This window comes from Melanerpes formicivorus, unplaced genomic scaffold (assembly GCF_026170545.1).
Source record: "Melanerpes formicivorus ecotype bairdi unplaced genomic scaffold, bMelFor1.0.p_v2 SCAF_2, whole genome shotgun sequence".
In the NCBI taxonomy this organism is placed as follows: Eukaryota; Metazoa; Chordata; class Aves; order Piciformes; family Picidae; genus Melanerpes; species Melanerpes formicivorus.
The window spans coordinates 13,774,073-13,797,661 of NW_027142354.1; the positions used below are offsets into that span (position 1 = coordinate 13,774,073).

Below are 23,589 nucleotides of genomic sequence, written 5' to 3' on the forward strand. Positions count from 1 at the left end.
CATCTAAATGGTCTGTTGCCCTGTGTTGCTGAATGGTGGAATTCCAAGTAAACAAGAAAAAAATTATGCTTGGGATTTTTTCACTACATCAAGAAGTTCTGCCTCTGCCTTCAAACAATACATCTTTATCTTGAATGCTGTCTGTGATGCCAGTTTACCTACTGCTGGTTGACAGGATCATGTAAGGGACACAAACTTATTTTTTACTTGTGTATAAAGCAATAGATAAATAAGCAAAATAAAAATAGAGCTAGGATAAAATATATCAAAGCAAGACACCTAACCGTTACTACATAAGGCTAACTATAATGATGAGTACAGATGGATCACCAACTGCCTTAATACTTTACCATCATCCAGATCCACAGTGGCAAGGATTTGGAAAACCCTTCCCAGCAACTGGGAGGTCCTATGCAGTCTGCTCACTCGTAGGTGAGGTCTCCAAAGTTGCTGCAAGAGGGTCCAGCTTTTTATATTGATGAAGAAAATGCAGAAACATCTGACTTCATCCTCCTCTTGGATTCCCCCCACAGCCTAGCCAGGCCTCAGGGAGAAACCAAGGGAGTGTCTTTATTCGGCTTTGACCACACACCCTGTCACAAGGCTGCACATCTGACTTCACGGCCTTGATGGTTTGCTTGTAAATAGGGGAAGCTGAATACATTCTCGTAACATTGCATCCTCACTAATGATTATATTTTGTCCAAGCTACATATTTCATTAAAAAGCATACATATTTTGCTAATGATCAGATACTGGTAATCAATGATAAGCAGTAATCAATTTTTACCACATTCAGTCCTTTGATTACTGCTTATAAGTGATATAAGACAAAGGGCAGTAATCAATCATAAGCAGTAATTAGCTCTTTTCATTACATGCCCTTTGCACTACAGCCTCTCTTTTCTTTTTACTAAATCAAAACCTTTCTCTCCATGTGAGATTAACTCACTCATGAGACAGGAAAAGGCCGTGTTAAGTGAGTGTCCCCAACATGGGGGAAATGCCTCAGTTCTGGAATGCAGCAGAGGGAACAATTTGCTCTGCTTCTCCTCAGGCAGCCTGGACCACCCCTCTCCATCTCAGTTTGATGGCTAAAGGAAACAGAGTGATCGCCAGGAACAAACTGGTATTTCCTAATGTTGCTTCAGAAAGAGTACACTGACAGAATTTTAAATTTTTTAATCAAATCCAAGATCATGAGTCAGATGCTCTCATGCTCACTCTCTTACTCTCTGATCCTTGTCCAAATCCTGTTTTGTTTTCTGTGGCTTTTATGCCTCCATTTACATATACCAAACTATCTGCAGTTCCAGAGGAAATGCAAGCTATAAATTCAAAGTTCTCAGGCCCTATGTTAAAAGGGCTCATCTGTCCAAGGACAGCAGATAGTTTTAGCTATGGCTATGTTTAAAAACCACATTCACTTGGGGGGGAGGGAAAAAAACCCAAGTATAAACAACATGCACAACAGATTTCTGAAGTTGACAGACTTTTAGGAATGGTGCAGTATGACAGCTGTTTGAAACACATGTTGCTGCCATAAATCTGTTTCAAATTCCATGGGGCTCTTCCAGGTGAAGTTACTGAACTTTCTTAGGATAAAGCTTCAGAAATGCTTTGATTTAATGAATGCTGCCTAAGAATACCAAGAACTCAACACTCTGGTATCTAAAAGGGCAGGCAATACTACCTTTGTTCAGTGTAATACAGCTGCATTCCCAAAGTAAGTTGACATTGCATTTGAACAGGGTCTATTTTTACATTTGTGCTTCTGAACGAGTCCTTACATTCCAATAAGCACTTCACTTAATGAGTACCTAACACAACATATAAGCAAATAATACCACAATGAAAAATACAGTTACAGGGCCTTTTAAATAGCATATTCTTAGTGTACTCTTGTACCCTGCTGCTAAAGTTAAATAAAAAATAAAAATCATGAAATGTTTCTGGAAGAGAATCATGTATATACATTCATCCTCTCCTACACTGACATAGCAGAAATCAAATTATATATAAAGCTCAGTTTCTAGCCATGAAACAATATTTACATATATGTAAACATCTATTTGAGAGATTTGTATCAATCCACACAAACAATCCTCCCCCACCCCTGCTTCTATCCATAAAAACACCTCCACATATATTTAGACACTGATCACAGCACCACTATGGTTGGAAGAGACCTCAAAGATCATCGATTCCAACCCGTCACCACAGACCTCATGACTAGACCATGGCACTCAGTGCCACGTCCAATCCCCCTTGCTAAAGACTGACAGTATTTTTAATTTATTTGGCACTCCAATTACTGTCTTCAAACTTTCTTGGTAAACTGAAAGGCTCTGCTTTCTTGATAAATACCTTACTTTCACACATCATTTTGTAGATAAGTAACTGCATAAGATGTTCCTAAGACAGAAATGGACAGCAAAGGCTGGATAAGAAAAATACAACCAAATGAACAGTCTCATACAAAGCAGAAGCTTCTAATGCTGTTAAAAAGTACAAGCTTTTTAAAACCTGTTTCTTCCTCCTTGCAAAATGCCATGGCTTATTAAGTATTAACGAAAAGGTAACATTATCTTCAAGTTTCATCTTTGGCACGCCCTATGCCTGCAAACTGAACAGCCAATGATTTCCAAAAGCAAGAGCTAATCACTGAATCATGGAATGTTAGGGGTTGGAAGGGACCTCAAAAGATCAAACCCTACTGACTTTCCTTCACTGAGAACTGAAAAACTAGCAATGCTGAGAAAATTCTGGGGAATTCTAGCCCTTATAAGCTTTGAATGCAGAGCAAACATAAATCTAAGTCATTATTATGAAAAATAACAGACTGTTGAGAGGTGATGACTGCAATTCTGGTGTAAATATGTAGGACAGAGTTAACATGCCACTGTGTTTGATCATATGCTTTTAACAAGGGTAATGTAAAAATTTCTGAGGCAAATGAAGGGAATCAAAACAGTGTTAATATAAAGTATTGCTAATAAAAAGTGCATTAGAAGTTTTAATGAGGGAGGAAGAAAACTGCAAGGGCTGAAGTTTGTCTGTGGAACTATCCCACAGATGTTGTGATAGATCATTCTCCTGCACTCAATTTTTAAAGCAGAAGCAGCATGGTATTTGCCTTCAGGATGTGCTATGAAGTTACAGCCATATCTACTCAATCCAGAACTACTGTTAGAACAGATGGCCCAGCTTCTCCTGGTTTAGCACTCCTGTGAACAATCTCTTGTCTGTGTGTCTATGGCTCTCTGCCTTTCAGCTAAGCTTGGGGTTCACTTCACCCTGTGAGGAGCCGGTTGACAGAGTCAGATGAACTTAAAACTATGGTTAGTTTTTTATTGCCTACACTCCAGAATAGCTCACTGCAGTATCAGACAAACACCAAAGCTGACCCAAATGAAGTAGTGAAAACACACCAGCAGAGAAGCGATGAAACGACCCTTTCAGAAGCAGCCAAGCGTTAATTAGCTGTAATGCCAACCTTGCCACAGGTTTATCAGAACTACAGGAGAAATATAGTTTTGATTAATTTTTCAGGATCTGAGAACAAAAGCTGAGGCAAACAAAAAAAGACTAAGAATACGTTTGAACACTTTATCAGGTGAATTATCAATGAAAAGATTGGTAAACGGAGACTCAAAATGCTGCTGTAAAGACCAAAGAAACCTCAAGAGTTGTCAGCAATCCTGAAACAGCGACTTTATTTTACTAGCCTTTCCCAAGTGATCTGCAACTTTGAATTTGGGTAAAAACTTCTGAGGAGAGTTGGCACCTCCATAACCAGATCCGAAGGGCGAGGCTTCACAAGGTAACTGCACCAATCTAAAACTTGGTACCAGTAAAAGAGATGACCACATGCTGCCTTTCCTGTCACTCATCCCACTTCCTTCTTTCATTGTCTAAGTTGCTGCTGAGTCAAGTCAGTTCCCTGAACTGGCAGGAAAGAGAAAATGCAATTATTTTGTTAATTGCTTAGTGAGAAAAACTGACTTATCAACGGCTGTGTGTTACTAAGGACTGTGTGAACAGGCTCAAATGAAAGGATCACACAAGCAGGGGCAAAAAACAACAGCAGAGGATGAGGCTCAGATATTGTCCCTTTGGAAGCAGCATGCTGCCAGCATGATTCACCGTTCTCATTAACACTTGCCCAAGAATATTATCTGCTAACTGGATGACAGAAGAACATACAAGCTACACCACACTTAATGGATTTCTCAGGTTTTACCTTCCCTGAAACATTCACATTTAAAAACTTGATTAAGAAACATTAAATGCTGGATATAGAATCACAGAATTCTTAGGGTTGGAAGGGACCTCAAGGATCATCTAGTACCAACTCCCCCAGCCATGGGCTGGGACACATCACACTAGATCAGATTGCTCAGAGCCACATCCAGTCTGGCCTTAAAAACCTCCAGAGATGGGGCTTCCACCACCACCCTGGGAAACCTGTTCCAGCGTCTCACCACTCTCATGGGGAAGAACTTCTTCCTAACATCCAATCTGAATCTACCCATTTCTAGTTTGGTTCCATTCCCCCTAGTCCTATCACTACCTGACACCCTAAAAAGTCCCTCACCAGCTTTTTGTAGGCCCCCTTAAGATACTGGAAGGCCACAATAAGGTCTCCTCGGAGCTTTCTCTTCTCCAGACTGAATAGCCCCAACTCCCTCAGTCTGTCCTCATAGGAGGGGTGCTCCAGCCCTCTAATCATCTTCATGGCCCTTATCTGGACAGGTTCCAGCACCTCTAGATCCTTTCTGTAATAGGGGCTCCAGAACTGGACACAGTACTCCAGGTGGGGTCTCACCAGAGCTGAGTACAGGGGGAAAATCACCTCCCTTGACCTGCTGGCTATGCTTCTTTTGATGCAGCCCAGGATGTGATTGGCTTTCTGGGCTGCAAGTGCACACTGATGGCTCATGTTGATCTTCTCATCCACCAGCACCCCCAGGTCCTTTTCTTCAGGGCTGCTCTCAAGCCAATCACTGCCCAGCCTATATTGGTGTTTGGGATTACCCTGTCCCATATGCAGGACCTTATATTTGGTCTTGTTGACCCTCATGAGATTGTCATGGGCCTACCTCTCCAGCCTCTCAAGGGCCCTCTGGATGGCCTCCCTTCCCTCCAGCATGTCTGCTGCACCACCACCTTGGTGTCATCAGCAAACCTGCTGAGGATGCACTCAATGCCACTGTCCACGTCAACAACAAAGGTATTAAACAAGGCTGGTCCTAGTACTGATCCCTGAGGGACTCCACTTGGACCATGGATCCACTGACAGCCACCCTTCGGGTGCATCCATCAAGCCAGTTCTTTATCACCTGAATGGTCCATCCACCAAACCCCTACTACAGCAGCTTGGAGACCAGGATGTCACAGAAGGCCACCAGGTTTGTCAGGCAGGATTTGCCCTTGGTGAAGCCATGCTGATTGTACCCAATTACCTCTCTGTTAGTCTTCTGTCTCAGCAGTGTCTCCAGGAGGATCTGCTCCATGATCTTACCGGGTACACAGGTGAGACTGACTGCCCTGTAGTTCTCTGGGTCATCCTTCTTTCCCTTCTTGAAAATGGGGGTTATGCTTCCCCTTTTCCAGTCAGTGGGGATCTCCCCGGACTGCCATGACTTTTGAAATATAATAGAAAGCGTTTTTGCAAACTAATCTGACAGTTCCCTCAGCACCAGTGGGGGTATCCCATTGGGTCCCATGAACTTGAACACTTTCAGGTTCCCCAGATGGTTATGAACCTGATATTCACTCACAATGGGCAGTTCCTTCTTTCAGTCCCTGATATTATCTTCCATTATTCTGGGAGCCAATGCCAGTGGGAACGGAGGCAAAGAAGTCATTGAGAACCTCAGCCTTCTCCATGCCATTTGTCACCAGTTCACCTGTTTCCTTTTTGAGGGGGCCCACACCTTCCTTAGTCTTCTTTTTGCCATTAATATACCTATAGAAATTTTTACTGTTCCTCTTGATCTCCCTAGTTAGATTTAATTCTGAGCTTTAGCTTTTCTACCCAGGTCTCTTGCTGCTTGGGCAGCTTCCTCATATGCCCCCCATTCTAGCTGTCCTTTCTTCCAATCCTTGTAGAGTTTCTTTTCTCAGATAAGAACAAAATTGAGAATATTTCCCATTTTCTTAAACAATGGTCTTACAGACAGAGAGAGTTTCCTTCAGAAGCCACACCAAAGCATATTTTTTGCTGCTCAGAAACATCAAATTTCTACATTTTCACAGCACAGCAGGTAGACTTTTACATCCTTAAATGTTCAGCTTTTTCAATCACTGCACTCCAGGAAACCACATATAAAATTACCCCAATGCTTTACTTTCTCTTTCAAAACATTTAATTAAAGCTTTATAATTTACAAGGAATGAAAAAAAAAAGGCATTTTAACATGGATCATTTGTAGGCCAGTTTGGTCCTACAGCTTTGTGCATCTGTTTGCGCTGTGCTCTCAGAAACATTTATTATTATTATTTATGAACTGCTTTCTTTTAACTTTGCTCAACTGGATCACTGCATGCTAACATACATTTTCTAAAGCTGAATGTGAAGGCAGGTCTCAAAAAAAAATAATCAATCTACAGTTGCAAAAATATCTAGGTCACGTTACTAAGAGACTGCAATGAACACAAGTTAGAAACCACCTGGTAATTCTTGCACACCATTCAAGTAAAGTGTAAAGGGTAAAGACACAAACCTAAGGCATTCACCAACTGCTAGCACCTTTAATACATGCATATGTGCATCCCAGGAGTGGGAGCAGTCAACAATCCTGTCCTGGTTTGAGCTAGAACAGAACTAATTCTGTTCAGTGGTTTTCCTTTTCGGCTCAGCCTCTCAAGTAACTGAACTTTCTGAAATTAATAGCCTGTTTTCACTGATAGTGTCTGCTTCTGATACTGCCAACACTCAATGTTTCTAGTTAGTACCAAGGAGTGGCAAGAAGACCAAGCTCACTGCTAAATCTTGCGTACTACAGAAGTGCAGAGTGAAATGCCACACCTGCAGGGAGGAGCAGATAGGACAGGTGACCCTAAACTGACCAGCAAGGTATTCCATTCCGTGTATGTCAAGTATAAAGCAAAGGGATCATGAGACTCAGTTTCTTCTTCAGTGGCCAGCACATGAGGCGGACTCTGTCCATTCTGCCTTTGATCCTAATCCATGACTTCCTGAAGCTGGTTCCCATCTGCTGTTGGGACTTCTGCCACAGCTTCAGCAGTGACAGTGACTAACTGCCATCAGAAGGTTGGGTTCAATTTTGGTTTTGTATATATATTTCATTTTATTGTTATTATTTTCACAAAAGTAGTTTTAGTTTTCTTTTCCAATCTGTAGGACTCTCTCCCTTATTGCCTTTCTCTTCCCCTTTGGGAAGGGAGTGGGTTAATAAAGAGCATCTGTCACTCATTTAGTGGCAGGCCCAGCCCTAACCCTTGACAAGCCTATTATCCAAATCTTGCATCAGTCCAAAAAAATCACATTACAACTCAAAACAACTGAGCCAACATTACTCAAAATTACTTTTGACAGTAGCAGTACAACATAGGACTACAAAGTCCATTGTTGTCAGTGCACAATGGAGCAACTATGTAGAGATTCTGACGCACCTACACATATTTATAATGATGACAATAACAGCTTTTTGTAGAACTATGATGCCATGATATGACCACATCCATACAGGCTTCCTGACTTGGTATTTTGTACAACAAAGGGTACTTTCATAAATTTGGTTACTCTTGAAATGTTTAGGAAAACAAGTGAGGTTTAAAAAAGTCCATAATAAAAAGCATTTCTTATAAAAAAAGTGTTTCTTTTCCTCTAAGATCCAATCCCAACAGCCTGATGAGTCATGTATGCATGCACAAAAGAAAATATAACCATGACATTAAATTCTTTACAGTCAGTTCAGAATGTCTGCTAATTTTTCCACAAATAACAAAAAATCTTGCATCTGCTATTCATAGCATATTCATAAAAGCCATCCTTAGCTCAGATGTTCAGTTCCACTCACTGAAGTCATCACTCTTAAGAAAAGTATTTAATCATATTTAAAAAAAACAAACACACTGATGGGACTTGCTATCAACTGGTAGCAGCAATTTAACTTACACAACATTCACCTGTGTGACAGACATTCCCCTGACAATGCTTCTGCTGTGGCTTTTGTGGAATTAAAGCAGAGTACAAATTTATACCAAAAAAAATGGTGAGTAACAGGTGGTCAATTGCAAGTTACATTTATAGGCATACTGATGTTATTTTAGAACATCTGTTATGGACAATGCGCAGTGGATCCTTTAAATCATGGAACTTCAGTACGTTTGTACCGTGATCCGAAATCAAAATATCCCAAGAAAACCAAAAGAAAATCAAATAAATCAATAATGTACATGGGTATCTACAACAAAATGTCAGCCACAAACACATGAGCTACTCACTAAATATTTCACTCTCATAACTGTTTAAAAACTGTACCAGACATTTAAACTAATGGGGGGTGGAGCGGAGGGCACGTGTTAAGAAAATCAGTTGCAATATCAACTTTTTCCATTCTAATCAACTTCAACAGTGGCAGACTAATGTTATTCACAAAAAGGAAAACAAATACACTTAATTTTTAAAAATAGCATCCAATTTCTCAGGAAAACATCCAACCACTGGCCTAGGATAGCTTATAGCAATTGAACTGTTCCGTCACATAGCTCACTTCACTGCTACCTCCAATAACAAATGTTCACTAACGAATGACATTTGACAACATGCTGCATTAATGACTACATTAATGGTGACATTTTCAAGGAAGCAGCAGCAGATTAGAATGACTGTTCTTTGACAGGTTCATAGAGTGCACAGTGAAGAGCCTCACTGCTTAACAACCTGTCCTTACATACCTATTCTTGTCAATACAACGTTTTCACAGATTGGGAACCGAACAAGTGCCAGACATGTACCCAACTCTAGAGGAAGAGAGTTAAAACCCCCAATCTGTACCTAGGGGAAACAAAGCATCCATACCAGGTACCAGCCCCCACAAAGTTCATGGATTTCTTCCTCTGTGCATGAATGCACATTTTCTTCAAACACTTCTGTTGCTGCCTTAAGTCTGCCTCTGAACTCCTTAACATTCTTTTAAATTATTGCACTAAACATAAATATTTGATTATTTTCTTTGGTTCCTAATTCTCTTTTTTTCCGGGTAATTTATCTTTTCAATTATTACTCTGACATCTGAGACTCACGTTATTATGATAATGTGGCACTTGGTGCCATGGTCTAGTCATGAGGTCTGTGGTGACAGGTTGGACTTGATGATCTTTGAGGTCTCTTCCAACCTTGGTGATACTGTGATAATCTCTGCTTGTTTTTACACAGACCAACACATACCCCATGACCTCTCTCAGAAGTAATTTTGTAATTATCTTTTAAAAAACTTTCTCTGTATTTCCCAGTGCTCTGGCTTAGACTTAAAAACCTGTGACATATGCTCTTCTCCCTGAATTTCTCAAGTACTTAGAGTATACAGATGGCACAACCATAAAGAAACAATATACACATTCCGTAAGGTGTGTACACCATTTGTATCACAGTATCACAGTATAACCAAGGTTGGAAATGACCTCGAGGATCATCGAGTCCAACCTATCAACACAGACCTCATGACTAGACCATGGCACCAAGTGCCACGTCCAATCCCCTCTTGAACACCTCTAGGGACAGTGACTCCACCACCTCCCTGGGCAGCCCGTTCCAATGACGAATGACTCACTCCTCACCCTCGAGTCTAAACCTCCCCTGGCGCAGCTTGAGACTGTGTCCCCTTGTTCTGGTGCTGGTTGCCTGGGAGAAAAGACCAACCCCTTCCCGGCTACAGCCACCTTTCAGGTAGTTGTAGAGGGCGATGAGGTCACCCCTGAGCCTCCTCAGCACCACAGCAGCACCACACAAACAAAAAAACCAAAGCCATTTCTCACATAGAAAAATTGGGAAAAAATACACAAGAAAATAAAAAAAAGGACATAGCCAACTTTCTTGGTTTGCTTCTAGCTGTTTGGCTAAAGAGTCACTTTAAGAGATCCAGAGCTAAGGTTTGACAAGTTGAAAAATCATGCCCCCAAACGAAGTGAGAAACGCACTACAATGAAAATTTCACAGCGGAAAACGTAAGGAAATAAACAGGCAAAGGTCATGAAAAGGAAATGAAAGCAGGAATTGAGGTAATACAATAATGAAGGAAGAGTGCTACAGAATGGAATTAAAACAAAGTTCAACAAATTCCTGACTTCAAGTAAATACACACCGATTATAAAAGACCATGAAATACTGAGAAAATTACTCTCACACAGAGTGTCAGGGATATAAAACCCAAACTGTTAACAATGCCACCTCTCAGCCAGTTTTTTAAGTAATATGTGTCCTCCAGCATGGAAGATAATGTTATTTAGAGTGACTACAAGGAAGAACTTGCAGAACACTCTGGTAACTCTCAGGTTTTGTCTGATTTTTGTGTTTTATGAGTTGTTTTTACAGCACTGGTGCCTAATCTGGGAACGTAAGAAAAAATATTTTATCTGAGTTCTGCTGTTTGGCATACTACTGAGTACATAACACATTGTATTTTCACAATAATCAATTAATGTATTCTGGTCAAGACCAAAACTGAAAGGCAATGCTTACAACTGCCTAGCAATGGTGCTTTACAGAAGGAAGGATTCAGCCAGAAAGGGGGCGTCTCTGGCTTCTAATGCAGCGTATTTTCTGCCCAAATTTCTGTCAAAATCTTGGCACTTGGTCTCATGTTTAAGGTCTAAAGAAAAGCAATCAAATTTACAAGTGAGAGGAATCCTCTCTCTTACAGAAAACAGAAACATCAAGAGAAAATGCCAGCACGGTACCTGTGCTTTTCAGCGCTACACACCTGTTTCCCCATCTCAGAAGGTTCAGATAAGGTACAAAGAAGGCCAACTAAGAGCCATCAAGAGCTATTGCAAAAAACATAACTCCCCAGGGTTCAAGAAGGCCTATGCTGAAAATTTCTGAGGCTGTGAGAACATTCATCAGGAAATATCCCCACATGCTTGCCCTCATCTCTTGTTCTTCCCCAGGGATACACTCTGGTCATGGCAGGGAACGGGCTACTGCACAACCCAAAACCTTGGTCTTATTATGGCCATTCTCCTATTCCATTCTAAGAAATTCTATTCTATTCTAGGAAAAGGACTTGGGGGTGTTGGTGGATGAGAAGATCAACATGAGCTGCCAGTGTGCACTTGCAGCCTAGAAAGCCAATCACATCCTGGGCTGCATCAAGAGAAGCATAGCCAGCAGTTCAAGGGAGGTGATTTTCCCCCTGTACTCAGCTCTGGTGAGACCCCACCTGGAGTACTGTGTCCAGTTCTGGAGCCCCTATTACAGAAAGGATCTGGATGTGCTGGAACCTGTCCAGGGAAGGGCCACAAGCATGATCAGAGGGTTGAAGCACCTGTCCTATTAAGACAGACTCAGAGAGTTGGGGCTATTCAGTCTGGAGAAGAGAAGGCTCTGAGGAGACCTTATTGTGGCCTTCAAGTATCTTAAGGGGGCCTACAAGAACACTGGTGAGGGACTTTTTAGGGTGTCAGGGAGTGATAGAACTAGGGGGAATGGGAAAAAACCAGAAATGTGTAGATTCAGATTGGATGTTAGGAAGAAGTTCTTCCCCATGAGGGTGGTGAGACATTGGAACAGGTTGCCCAGGGTGGTGGTGGAAGCTCCATCTCTGGAGGTTTTTAGGGCCAGGCTGGATGAGGCTCCAGGCAACCTGATCTAGTGTGAGGTGTCCCTGTCTGTTGTGGGGAGGTTGGAACTAGATGATCCTTGAGGTCCCTTCCAACCCTAACAATTCTATGAATTCTATGAATTCTATTTTATTCATTGGTGATCTCTGAAAAATCAAGCTAAGTGTTTCAAAGTTACCTTGTGACACTCAATTTAAAAAATTTGAGGTTTAAGTCCTCTGTGGAAAAAGTAAATAACTGTCTTGAAAACAAACAGCAGAACTGGAAAAGCTATCTTTATCCATCAGACATGCACAAATTTACAATACATAGATTTTGAAACGAATATAAAGGCCATATTCTCTTAGATAAACGGTGGGTCTCTTCTTCCACCATACTGGATATTTGCCTTACTCTAAATCAGTTTCTCTGCTTGATTAACAAAACTATGGCATGTGAATGCACAGAAGGCTTTAGACTATTAGACTAAATTGATTTACTGCTTGCCCATCATTACTCACCGGTTTGTTAGTCATTCGGTACTATATTTAAACAAATTGTTTGGAAATAGCTGCTTCTTGTTTGGCTTTTAATATAGTAATCAAATTAAAAAGACAATTATTATTTATTACAACCAAACAAAAAAAGAAAACTACATGGTTGATGTTGAAATGACCAAAAATACATTAAAAAAGTCAATTAGTCATTTCAGGCATAAGCCAAATCACTAGCTTCTTAGGAGCATTATGCAGTGCAATCAAAATTTGCCAAAACCCATCAATGACTACCTTGAGGTCAGAATTGATGTCTGCTGTGGTTATTCTACTCAGTCTTCACCTCTTATGTTTATGCACACATTACTTTAAACTCATTTATAAATTTTAAAGTAACAAAAGAGCACACGGAAAGCCCTTGAGGGCCTCGCTTCCAAGTGCCACTCACAAAGAAAGCAAGTCAGAAATACACCCAACATATAGGCCCAGGGAACGCTTATTCAGTGTTGAATTTTTGAAGGTATTACATAAATGAAAATTTAAAGGTATTACATAAATGCAACAAACTACATTTGCAGGAAAAAAATCCAGATTTTCTTGGCTGCTACTATGAAAATATGGTAAATCTAAAGGATTTTTAAGTATTAGTGTGGGTAGAACTCAAATTACTGTTTTTTTTTTTAAAGCTCTTTCTTCATATTTTTATCTAAGTATACTATGCAGCCATTGTAAAAAAAAAAAGAGAGATGAAATGAAAATCAGAAACAAGATCAAATAACAGATCTGCTTACTAGACAACTAGGAAATCAGGATTAATTCAAAGGAGGGTAAAACTCCAAAAATTAATAAATCTTTGTATGCAATTACACATTTTATGTGTTGCTAAGGATTCCTTAGAAAATAGAAAGCACAGAATAAAAGAACCTCTCATTCACACTGCATTCAGAAAATACCTTTAGGCAAATGCTTGGTACTATTTTTTCTAAGCAGCGAGTGCTGATCCGAAGAAAGACTCCATTCCTGTATCATACAGTCTCTGTATTTCATTTGTAACTATGCATCAAAAGCTTCAGGAACTATGTAGTAAAAGGGTACATACAGCCATACTGATCTTGAGTTGCAATCATAAACTGCTTCAATATCCATATACGTGTGAAGTACAAATATTTTTGCATTGAAACTAGTAAGAAACTAGTAAAAGATAGTGGCACAAAAATGCTCATTGGTATTGTACAATCTATTCAATAAGCTAAAATTATATAAAATCATCATCACAGAGACAATCCTAACTTAACAGTGGAGATAAACTGCGTAACATTCCAAGTGAGTGTACACTTTTAGACTGCTAGTTCTGCACAAGTATGTGAGCAATCTGATTTTCTTGGCAGCTAATTTTCTGTGAAAAGTAGGTACTAGCAAATTTCAAGTTTTGCATTCAATACACTTGACAAAGGCCTGTACCTAATTAGGAAGCAAAAGCACTATGAAATGGATCCTGAAAAAATTATAGGTTATTGTAATTCCCATTATAAACACTGAGGAGGAAAGCCACAGCAAATAGCAAATTCATTCCAATAAATGGATGGAATTGTTTTAAAGCAAGTAACTTCACATTTAAAAAATGTGCAAGAGGAAATTACAATGATCATACACCTACTTTATGAGCAGAAAAGATTTATCTTCGTGGACACAATTACCAGTTGTATGAGTCATTTGCGCAGACTATTTTCTGATATACTTTCATAACATTTCACATCTGTTGCTTTATCATAGACGTGATTAGAAGACAAAGATTAATCTTTTTTCCTACCATCACTAATTATATGTTTCACAGAGTAGATTTTCCACTTATTATGGAAACGACACAATCAATTACACAATAACCTGCAGGAAAAAATCACTTTCTCAAAACCAGATTCTCAGAAAACAAGCTTCAGGATATGAGTTGTTTTGATTTATATGCTCTCAGTAAAGTCAGCAGCTTTTAACTTTTCCTTGCTGCACTGCTCAACAACTGCATTTTCACATTACCAGGTTTGCTGAGCAAAGCCACAACACTGCAATGTCCACATTACCCACTTAATGTGATTATTTTTCTGCTAATGTCAACTTCAATTCATAGTCATCTCTACTTGCTAAGCTCAATGGATTTTACAATACTTACAAAATTCTAAAACATGGGAAAAACTTAGATTCTGAACAAATCATCCACAGGGCCAAGAGGATAAACTTTTCACTCTGTGTGTTCAGACAATATTCACATAGGGCATAAATGAAGTTGTAATTCTTCCAATGAACACTTCACATCTAAAAATATCACTGCTAAATGCTGCAATAACATTTCTCAGTTGGTGACATCTTACTACATTGTTTTCTTGAATGCATAAGGTCCAGGCTTGATATTGTTGTAATCAGCTGCAGGCAACTCTAAAGAGGATCTAATTAATTAGAAACTACTGAAATTTGATTGGTTGCTTTTTGCTGGTTTGCTTTTAAATTCAAGTATATCTTAATCATCTTGATGCCCTCCAGGAAAACAGTTGTGAAAAAAAGACAAGATGTTCAGAAGAAAAATCCTTTATCATTACAAAAGATCCTTAGGTCCTGACATCTACTTACTCTGAAAACAACATTTGCCCAGTAATTTCCTAAGAATTCCAACTTCAAAATTTCTAGTCTCAAATCTGTTCAAACATAAGAATTACCTACAGTGTGTATTCTGTCATAGTGCAAGCCCTAAACATTTGAACTAGTCTGTAATGAACTGGAGAAGCAGCTCCTTGCCCCCAATTGAGTTTGGTGAAGGAAACAATTCTGAGACTTCTGTAAAATTTGTTTCTCTACACTGCAAAGTTTATCACACACACACTATGGGAGCCCTATTTGAACTGGGTGTTCTTTGTCAGGTTAGGAAAGATCTGTGCATCAGGTGTTTTTCCTTCTTAGATTAGCAACAACTAGCTGCTAGGCCCAATATCCTCTTCCGTTTCTTCTAAAATTCTTAACATTTAATAGAGTTTGTAGGAATGAGATGAATGTGGCAAGTGACCTCATTAGTAATCTTGTCACTCATCCTGATTCTTTTTGCTTTCATATGAGAGGTATTCGTAACACATAAGCTAAATTAAACATGTGCCACATTTGCTTTTTACTCACCTACGCAGTTATCACAAAGGCTGCAATGTGAGGCACGAGGTGGGCGGAATATCTTGCAAGTAAAACAGTATTTTAGTTTCACTGTCTGTCCATTGATGATCACTTCTTTTGTTCTGGGAGGGGGGCGATATCCTCCTGAACTGGAGCCATTTGCAATATCTAAACACAGAGATACAACACATGAGATTTCTTACATGAGCTATGGTATATGCACACAACTGTCCTTCCTTGATCACAATCTGTAGCAAGTTTCATATTATATTAACACAAATAAATTTTTCCCCTTCTTATATTCCTAAAATAACATGTAGCAAAATGATAATTACAAACAGCATCCACAGCCAACCAATTTGAATTAAAGACATCACCCAAACCTAGCTCTCAAATGCTGACAGCTACCTTGATCTCCAAACTCTTACACTCTGAACCATTCCTAATAGTTCATAGAGAATGTATTAACCAGAAGAATGATTACTGGTGCAGGATGGTAAAACTTAAGACAAGGTAAAAAGGTATCTCTTTAGGATTCTCCTGAGTTTTTAGAATTCTGCTAATTAAAAAAGAAAATAAATAGATAATCTACAAGTGCTACACAAATTCTACCCAATATAGGCTATAAACCTTTACTTAAGCAACAAGCAATTCTGTCATTAGAGTTTGGCATATGGTAGAAACATGATCTATCATCACTTTGAGACTTCTTAAATGCTGTAGCACATTCAGAAGTGAAAAAACCCCACCTAGTTATTACTCTTGGAAAGGCAGAACAGCAAGAGTAATAGGAAAGTAAAATAAATTATTTTCCAATATGTGAATAAAATTACATTTCAAAGTCACAGTCACCTGCACAACTGTTTTTGAATTTGTCCCACTCACTTTCACATTGGACAATCATGGGGCTGATGACAGGTTACTAACAAATCCATGACTTGTATTTGAGCTTGTCTTACACGTATAACTCACAATTACAATTTCTGCCAGGTCCATGGGCATATTTGCACACCCTACAAGAAGGGAGCAACTAGAAATTCTCCTAATTAGCAAGGTATTCAAATAAGGATCAGCACAGATGTGCTAAGCAATATGCTAGATTTAGCAGCAAATCTAGCGTAAGAAGCTCTCATGTGCAACATGCTCACCCACTCCATCAATATGAATCAACAGAAGTATTTGTGGAACTTTGCCACTGAAACCACCAGACTTCAGAAAAGTCTCTTGCAGAAGAGGGTAGAAGGAAGGGAGCAATTGCTGAGAATGATGTAATCATGGTGTGAAGCTCCTAAGCATCCCTCATGAGAATGAAGTGATGAATAGTGAAGAAACAGCAGCTCAAAAGCTTGTGTTGGATTTAAACCAAGTGCTGCAATGTTCCTGCAAAGCTGGGTCAGGGCCTATGATCTGCATCTGAAAGTTTAGAAAGGCTTGTAATGATAGAATGAGGGGCAATGGCTTTAAAGGGGAGCAAGGTAGATTTAGGCTAGACATAAGGAAGAAGTTCTTTACAATGAGAGTGGTAAAATACTGCAACAGGTTGCCCACAGATGTGGTTGAGGCCCCGTCGCTAGAGACATTCAAGATCAGACTCACTATGGCCCTAGGTAGCCTGATCTAGTTAGAGGTGTCCCTGCTGACGCAGCGGGGTTGGACAAAATGACTTTTGAGTGCCCCTCCCATCCCAATGCAATCTGTGAATCTGTGAGTATGGACTACTGTGTGACTCCCATATCAATTATACTGATTTTGACCTCAAGGTGAATACAACATAACAATTTTTTTAAAAATTGAATGAGTACATGCTGAGCCTACCTGAACGAGAAAAATTGTTTAACCTGCAATATGGACTCCGACAGAATCTCAAACACAACTTCTCTTTTCTCTGGTGGAGAAGGGAGACTACTGGCCAGCTCATTACAGCTCATGTTTTGTAAGAGGATTTCTTTCCAAACCATTTGCTTTTTTGCTCAATTTTCCTAAGATCCTAGGACAAACAGACTCTAGAAGGCCCCTTCACACTGTCTTTACACAAACTTAATGAATCACGCAATGTTTGACACCAACTTTGAAGGCACACCAAACAATATCATAAGAAGATTTAGTAACTTGAATGGCGAAAGACAAAGGCTCTGAGGAGATCTTACTGTGGCCTTCCAGTCTCTTAAGGGGGCCTACAAGAAAGCTGGTGAGGGACTTATTAGTATGAACATGTAGAAGTTTTCTTTTGAACTGCTGGAGCCATCCAGCTTTCCCCCTTGCACAGATGCTGCCAGCATACATCTTTTTAGGGTACATAAAAAAACCCACTATTTTAATAGTGCAAAGGCATTTATTTCCATTGCCATTGTTGATTCCAGAACCACAGTTTTAGAGCAGAAGGATTTGTTATAGTTACCTAGCTTGTTACTCCCTGTCTGACCTGCCATAAACCCTCATGCTTGGCATCTTGAGCCCCAAACTCCACATGTGTTGGCAATATATTTTCTTACTTTGAGACTGCATTGTCCTCTTTTGGAAGACTATGGAGTTTGATTAACTCAGCAGTCTGAAACAGTGAAGCAAGTCTGGTTCTACCATTTGCAAAAAAAATTTTACATGTATGAACACAAGTTCTGAAATTGTCATACATGGAAACATGTTGACTCTTCTCAGCTTTCTAATGCAATCATTTTTATATTGTTTTATTTTGCATTTACCGAAAACTGTGTAGGAAAGACTCATTAAGGAAAAATTATTATTGTCATTTTCTCAGTTGAAATAATCTATTTCCTGAAATAAGACCAATGAGTCTTTGAACACAGGGTAAATAAGCAATTCCTTCGACAGAAACCTGTGCCTGTATTTTGGACTAAAGTGCACCTTATTCTAGGTGAAGTATTACCTGAAAGAGATAAATAGAAATAGACTGTAACACTGATTAGAAAAGGTACTAAATGAATGCTCCATTGTATTTTTCCATATTATCATGCTTTAAAAATAATAATAAAAATTTGGTGAGTTTTTGTAGCCTAAGCTATATGCCTTATTTCTGAGGTTTTCTGAAACAGCTAGGAAAGCTCATGGTGGCAGACTTACGAAGTGTAAAGATGTAAAAGAAATCCAAGTTCTTCAAGTAAGTTTTATGGAAGATTATTCAATCAATAGAAAGATATTGTGACGACTTTAAATATGTAATAAATTGATTTACCCTCCAATGATAAGACATTTTGCTGGGAACTCTAGTGCCTAAATGGGCAAAGGATGTCCACAGTTCCCCAAACACTGCATTAATAAAACTGAAGGAAAATGCCAGAAACACCCTCTAAACAGAACACTTGCAAATCATCACAGTAATTATGGCAATAATAAAATGGTTACATATGAAGTTCTATTTCTGGGTCTCTTGAAAACTTAGAAGTTTTAAACTATTGTTTAGCACACAACTTCATATAAAGAGGCGTTCCTTTTGGTAACACGAAGGAATAACCCTTAGTGAATAGATGAATTAATTCTCTACCTTAGTGGATATATAAATTACATCCTCTTCCCACATGTTATTCCTGTAGAGAATTACTTTTTTTGAGAAGAGATGAGGGCAAAAAGAGAAGGGGAAAATAACAATTTTCCCCATATACTTCTGAGATGCCTTTTTTCCCACCCAACTCTCCATTCTTCTATATAAAAAAATATAAAGCTATAAAAATAATCCTATTACCCATTACAGCAATTTACATATCTCTGTGCAGCACATTACATAGCCAGTATTTGATTCTGAAAAACGTTTGCAGTGACAGCACTGGCAAAAGTTAAAAAAACAAGCTCTAAAATAAGCCTAAGAAATCTGTCAGCTTTCCCAACAACACAAACTTGAACTGTTTTTTACAAATCTGGATTCTGTGAATATTAGGAATTCTTATACAAGTAAGGACTGAAATTATTGTGTTTGAAGAGAATCCCATTTCCTCAGCATAAACACATTCCAGATCCACTATTAGTTTTTTTCCAGAGTATAGTGAGACTACAGCTTCAGAGTGCCCCTTCATTTCTAATTTACTTTCTTTATGGCATGTAGTCTGGAGAAGAGAAGACTGACAGGGGATTTAATACATGTAGATAAGTATATGAGGGCTGGGTGTCAAGAAGGAAGGGACAGCCTCTTCTCACTTGTGCCCTGTGATATGACAAGGGCAATGGATGTAAACTGCAGCACAGGAAGATCCACCTCGACATGAAGAAGTTGTTCTCTACTGTAAGAGTCACAGAGCACTGGAACAGGCTTCTGTGACTGTTTGAGGTCTCAACCCACTACAGCTTCCCAGAGAGGTTGTGGAGCTTGCTCTAGGGACTTTTAGGACCCGTCTGGATGTGCTCCTGTGTGACTTGCACTAGATTATACGGTCCTGCTCTGGCATGGGGATTGGGCTTGATGACCTCCAGAGGTCCATTCCAGTCCCTAACATCCTGTGATCCTGTGATGTAAGGTCAGGTTGACTGAAGGTTTTCTTTTCCAATAATCCAGAGTACCATATCCAGAAGTATGCAAACAGAAGAAATTTATATGAATTTTAATTTATCTATTTGAGATGGAGCTATGTGGGTCATACAGGCTCTAGAACTTTTCTTGCTTGTGTATTATGTACAGTATGGTCCTTGCCCAAAGCTAAGTCCTGACTGGCTAATGTTATCTCCCTTCCTGTCATGGCAATGACAGCTGACTCCTGCCTCTGCCTGAACAATGTATAAAAGCAATATAGGTTTTCTTTCTGAAATGCAGATGCCAGCAGAACACACTGTTTTTGGAAACCTAATACCACTTCTATGAAATTCAGTGAATGGCAGATCTCAGACTTCACACATTCATGAGAAAACATTTCCCTCCCACACAGTCCAATGACCTTGTTACACGATCACACAGTTCCAAAAGCCTCAAACCTACACAAAGAGCATATGGAATAATTACAATTAGCTGCTGCATGTAACACGCTGCAAATGGGCTGATTTTACTTCAGGACTCACATCCAAACACTCTGAAATGCACAAGATTATGTTTATTAACAGTCACTTTTTCACCTTAACGCACAAGATGGTATAGCAGCTGTGGTCAGGACCTTCCACCAGACCTGCTGAAAAATGATCTCACTGTAGTGATGATCAATTAACTCACTGTACTTTGAAATCCTGCTGCTTCTTAAAATATCCTAGACCAAAGATAATGTGCATGTTTCCAAAAAATAAAGGCATTCTTCCCCCTCTGACAGCAATTTTCTGAAACTGAGCCCTTTGGAGAAGATTTTTGGTTTTTTTAATCACAATGAAACTATTAGAGTCAAGCCACAAAAATATGCATGTATTTAAAAATAAACTTGTCACCTTTCCTTTGCTAAAGGCCCACAAAGGCCTAAAAGAGTGAATACAGGTCATTATTTTTTGTTTGTTTTACCTTAATATTTCTTTGTCCAACAGATTTCTTAAGCAGTTATAGCTGCATAATGTGCCTACCAGGTATAACTGACCCTTAATACCTAAGTAGTCAGGAAAAACTAATGTCATATGTTGTTTATGTTTTGCTATCTTGACATGAATTCTCCCACCATTCCTACTTACATGAACATAGTTCACAGTGTGATTTTGGTGTGCACACATTTGCTTTGTGATGAAACTCAAACACATGTCCTGCTCCATGTATACACCAAAAGAACTCCACCCCATAACACTGTATTACAAGTCTGAAATGAATTAATTTGCCCCTCAGATATTTTCACCAGTGCTTTGTAGAGAACAGTCTGGAAAACCAGAAAAAAAATGAGGCTGAAGTAAACTTCTCAGCATCACAGAAGCATCTGCAACAACATCTTTTATGCAGTCATTTGCTTCTAGTGGATTAATTTTTTTGTCACAGTAAACAAAGCCTAAGACTGTACTGTAGTACAAGCATCGAGGACCCTGCAGGTATTTCTCCTGTTCTTGCATAAACCTCTTATCTGACATTTTAACTACGTGAGTGAGGATTCCTCTGAAATTGCTTTATAAAACAAGATTTCTATTGACTAGCACATGAAAGCAGATATAGAAGCCTTTACTAAGCTTTACTAGCTTACTAATAAGCAAACAAAGCCACTGTTTATGAAGCAGCTCTGCAAACTCGTCTTTTTTTACCTTATCCAGGTACCACATTTTAGCTGTTCAGTGTACTGGTAGCTGGAGAATTTCCACAATTAGAATTTAGTTAACAATTCTCTTGATATTGAAGCTGATTAAATTCTGCTTCACTCTAATTGTTCTGGCTTTATACAGATTAAAAAAAAAAGGAACATTTTATTACTGTTACTGAAGAACAACCTTCCCAAGACTGCATCAACTTACAAGACTGTATACTGACACAGAAACTTATCCTTTCCAATATTAATAACAGCATAATTAAATTCTGAGGGTACATTGCTTTAAAAAGTGCACAATTGATAGAACATTTGTAATAGCAGCTTTCTCGTCAAAACCACTTAAAAAAAATCTCCAGTGCACCACAGAGAGGCTTCTAACAGACTTGATGAAAAGTATTTTTAATAGAAACTATCACCCTCCAAGGCCAGGATTTTGGTTACTATCCCTCTGAGTGAAGAACTGATCAACTGTCTTTCCACAGGAATCACTTCAGTGTCATTAGACATTACAACTCCAGAATGATTACTGTGGCAGGACAGTGTTATCTCCTCCTATGAGCAGAGCAGTACACTGCCTTCACACAGTACATGCACCCTCCGGAGGAAAGCGAAGAGACAACAGACCTTCAGTGTTACCTATTTGTCTCTCTAGATCTGCTGCTTCATCTGGTGTTGCACGTGGGAGGACACCAGGATCACTGAAACTAGTACGCAGCAGGGTCCCCATCACGAAAAAGAAAAGAATCCCACCAATTGCAGGTATAGCAGGTGTAATCTTCTCTGACAAATATGGACAACTGGAAAAAGAAAAAAGATTAAAACACAATCAATTACACATACTGCAACTTCCTCTCAAACACTGTTTATTAGACTCCACTTTCCACATCACTACCAATTCTCTTTCTTAATCTATTTTTTGTAACATGCTACTTGTTTACTCATTGATAAAGTAAAACTAGTGCAAGCAACAGCTCAATGCACCTGGAAACAACTAATCCAGGGGGGTCTAGGGCAATATCAACAGCCTTTAGCAGCACACACACACAAAAAAAAAAAAATATCTCTGGTTGCCAGATTTACAATATACATCCAGGACTTAAGATTGGATCTCAATTTTAGACATTTTTCCTCTGTTCTTTATATGCAATAAAATAAAAATGGAGGGAATCATTGGAACATGCAAATATAAGTACCTCTTTACATTTGTGCAGAAAGAATAATTACAGTAATTACTTCAGGATCATCTTAGAAAACACAGCTTTAAGACTCATTTCATAGATCTTATTGTAAGGACAGGTGGGCAAAACATGGAGATGGTTTAATACATTTCTAGTATCTGCATGAGAAATCATAAAATAAACCTAAAAAACGTAAGTCAAAACCCAACAAGTTTTAGGCATTAGGACTTCATCTAAAGCTTTCAAGTATCAGTCAAGTTTAATTAACATAGTCTTCCCTGCTTGTGTTTACTGCCTTAAATGATGATTCAGATATGTGAGCCTTGAGGAAGCACTGACAATGCCAGCTTCACTGTCCATCACTTCTGTTGATGAGATAGGGAGAGAATGGAAACACTTTTCATAACAGCTACCACATACCAAGCATTTATCTCCTTGCATAACCCTGTTAAATGTATTTGGCTGTTTCATTGAACACCCTGGGTTTCATGGATGCAGCGAGTCAAAACACATTACATAGCACATCCTGCCATTGCCTGTGACTGGAATTCACCTTTCACCCTACATTAATGTAATATTGCAGGTGAAGATTAAAAAGACAACTGGGTATAAAAAAAGGGCAAGCAGCAATAGATACTGTAGTTTCATATAATGAATAGACTTTAAATACTGAGAAACAACTTCAAATGCACACTTCTAGAGAATCTGTTTCTAAGATCCAGGTTTATGAAATCGGTGCTAACAAAAGGAAGCAGCAGCAAGACAGCTGGTAGATCGAAGCCTTCATGTCTGAGAAGTCAGAACAATCAAAAAGAAATTTTCATAACACATAAATGACCC

At 39.1% G+C, this 23,589-nt stretch overlaps 1 protein-coding gene across 4 annotated transcripts in view; it reads right to left on the reverse strand.

Moving 5' to 3' along the window:
* ZDHHC14 (zinc finger DHHC-type palmitoyltransferase 14) overlaps positions 1-23,589 on the reverse strand; it is a 104,248-nt gene that overhangs the window by 25,281 nt on the left and 55,378 nt on the right. For 2 of the 4 annotated variants that reach the window (XM_068151325.1, XM_068151307.1), the window contains exons 2-3: positions 22,208-22,368; positions 15,441-15,599 (exon numbers count right to left, since the gene is read on the reverse strand). In XM_068151325.1, the coding sequence (XP_068007426.1) occupies positions 15,441-15,599; positions 22,208-22,368 (320 nt within the window). Of the gene's footprint in view, positions 1-15,440; positions 15,600-22,195; positions 22,369-23,589 lie in introns of all 4 variants that reach the window. The other 2 variants (XM_068151316.1, XM_068151297.1) reach the window with 1 other exon arrangement.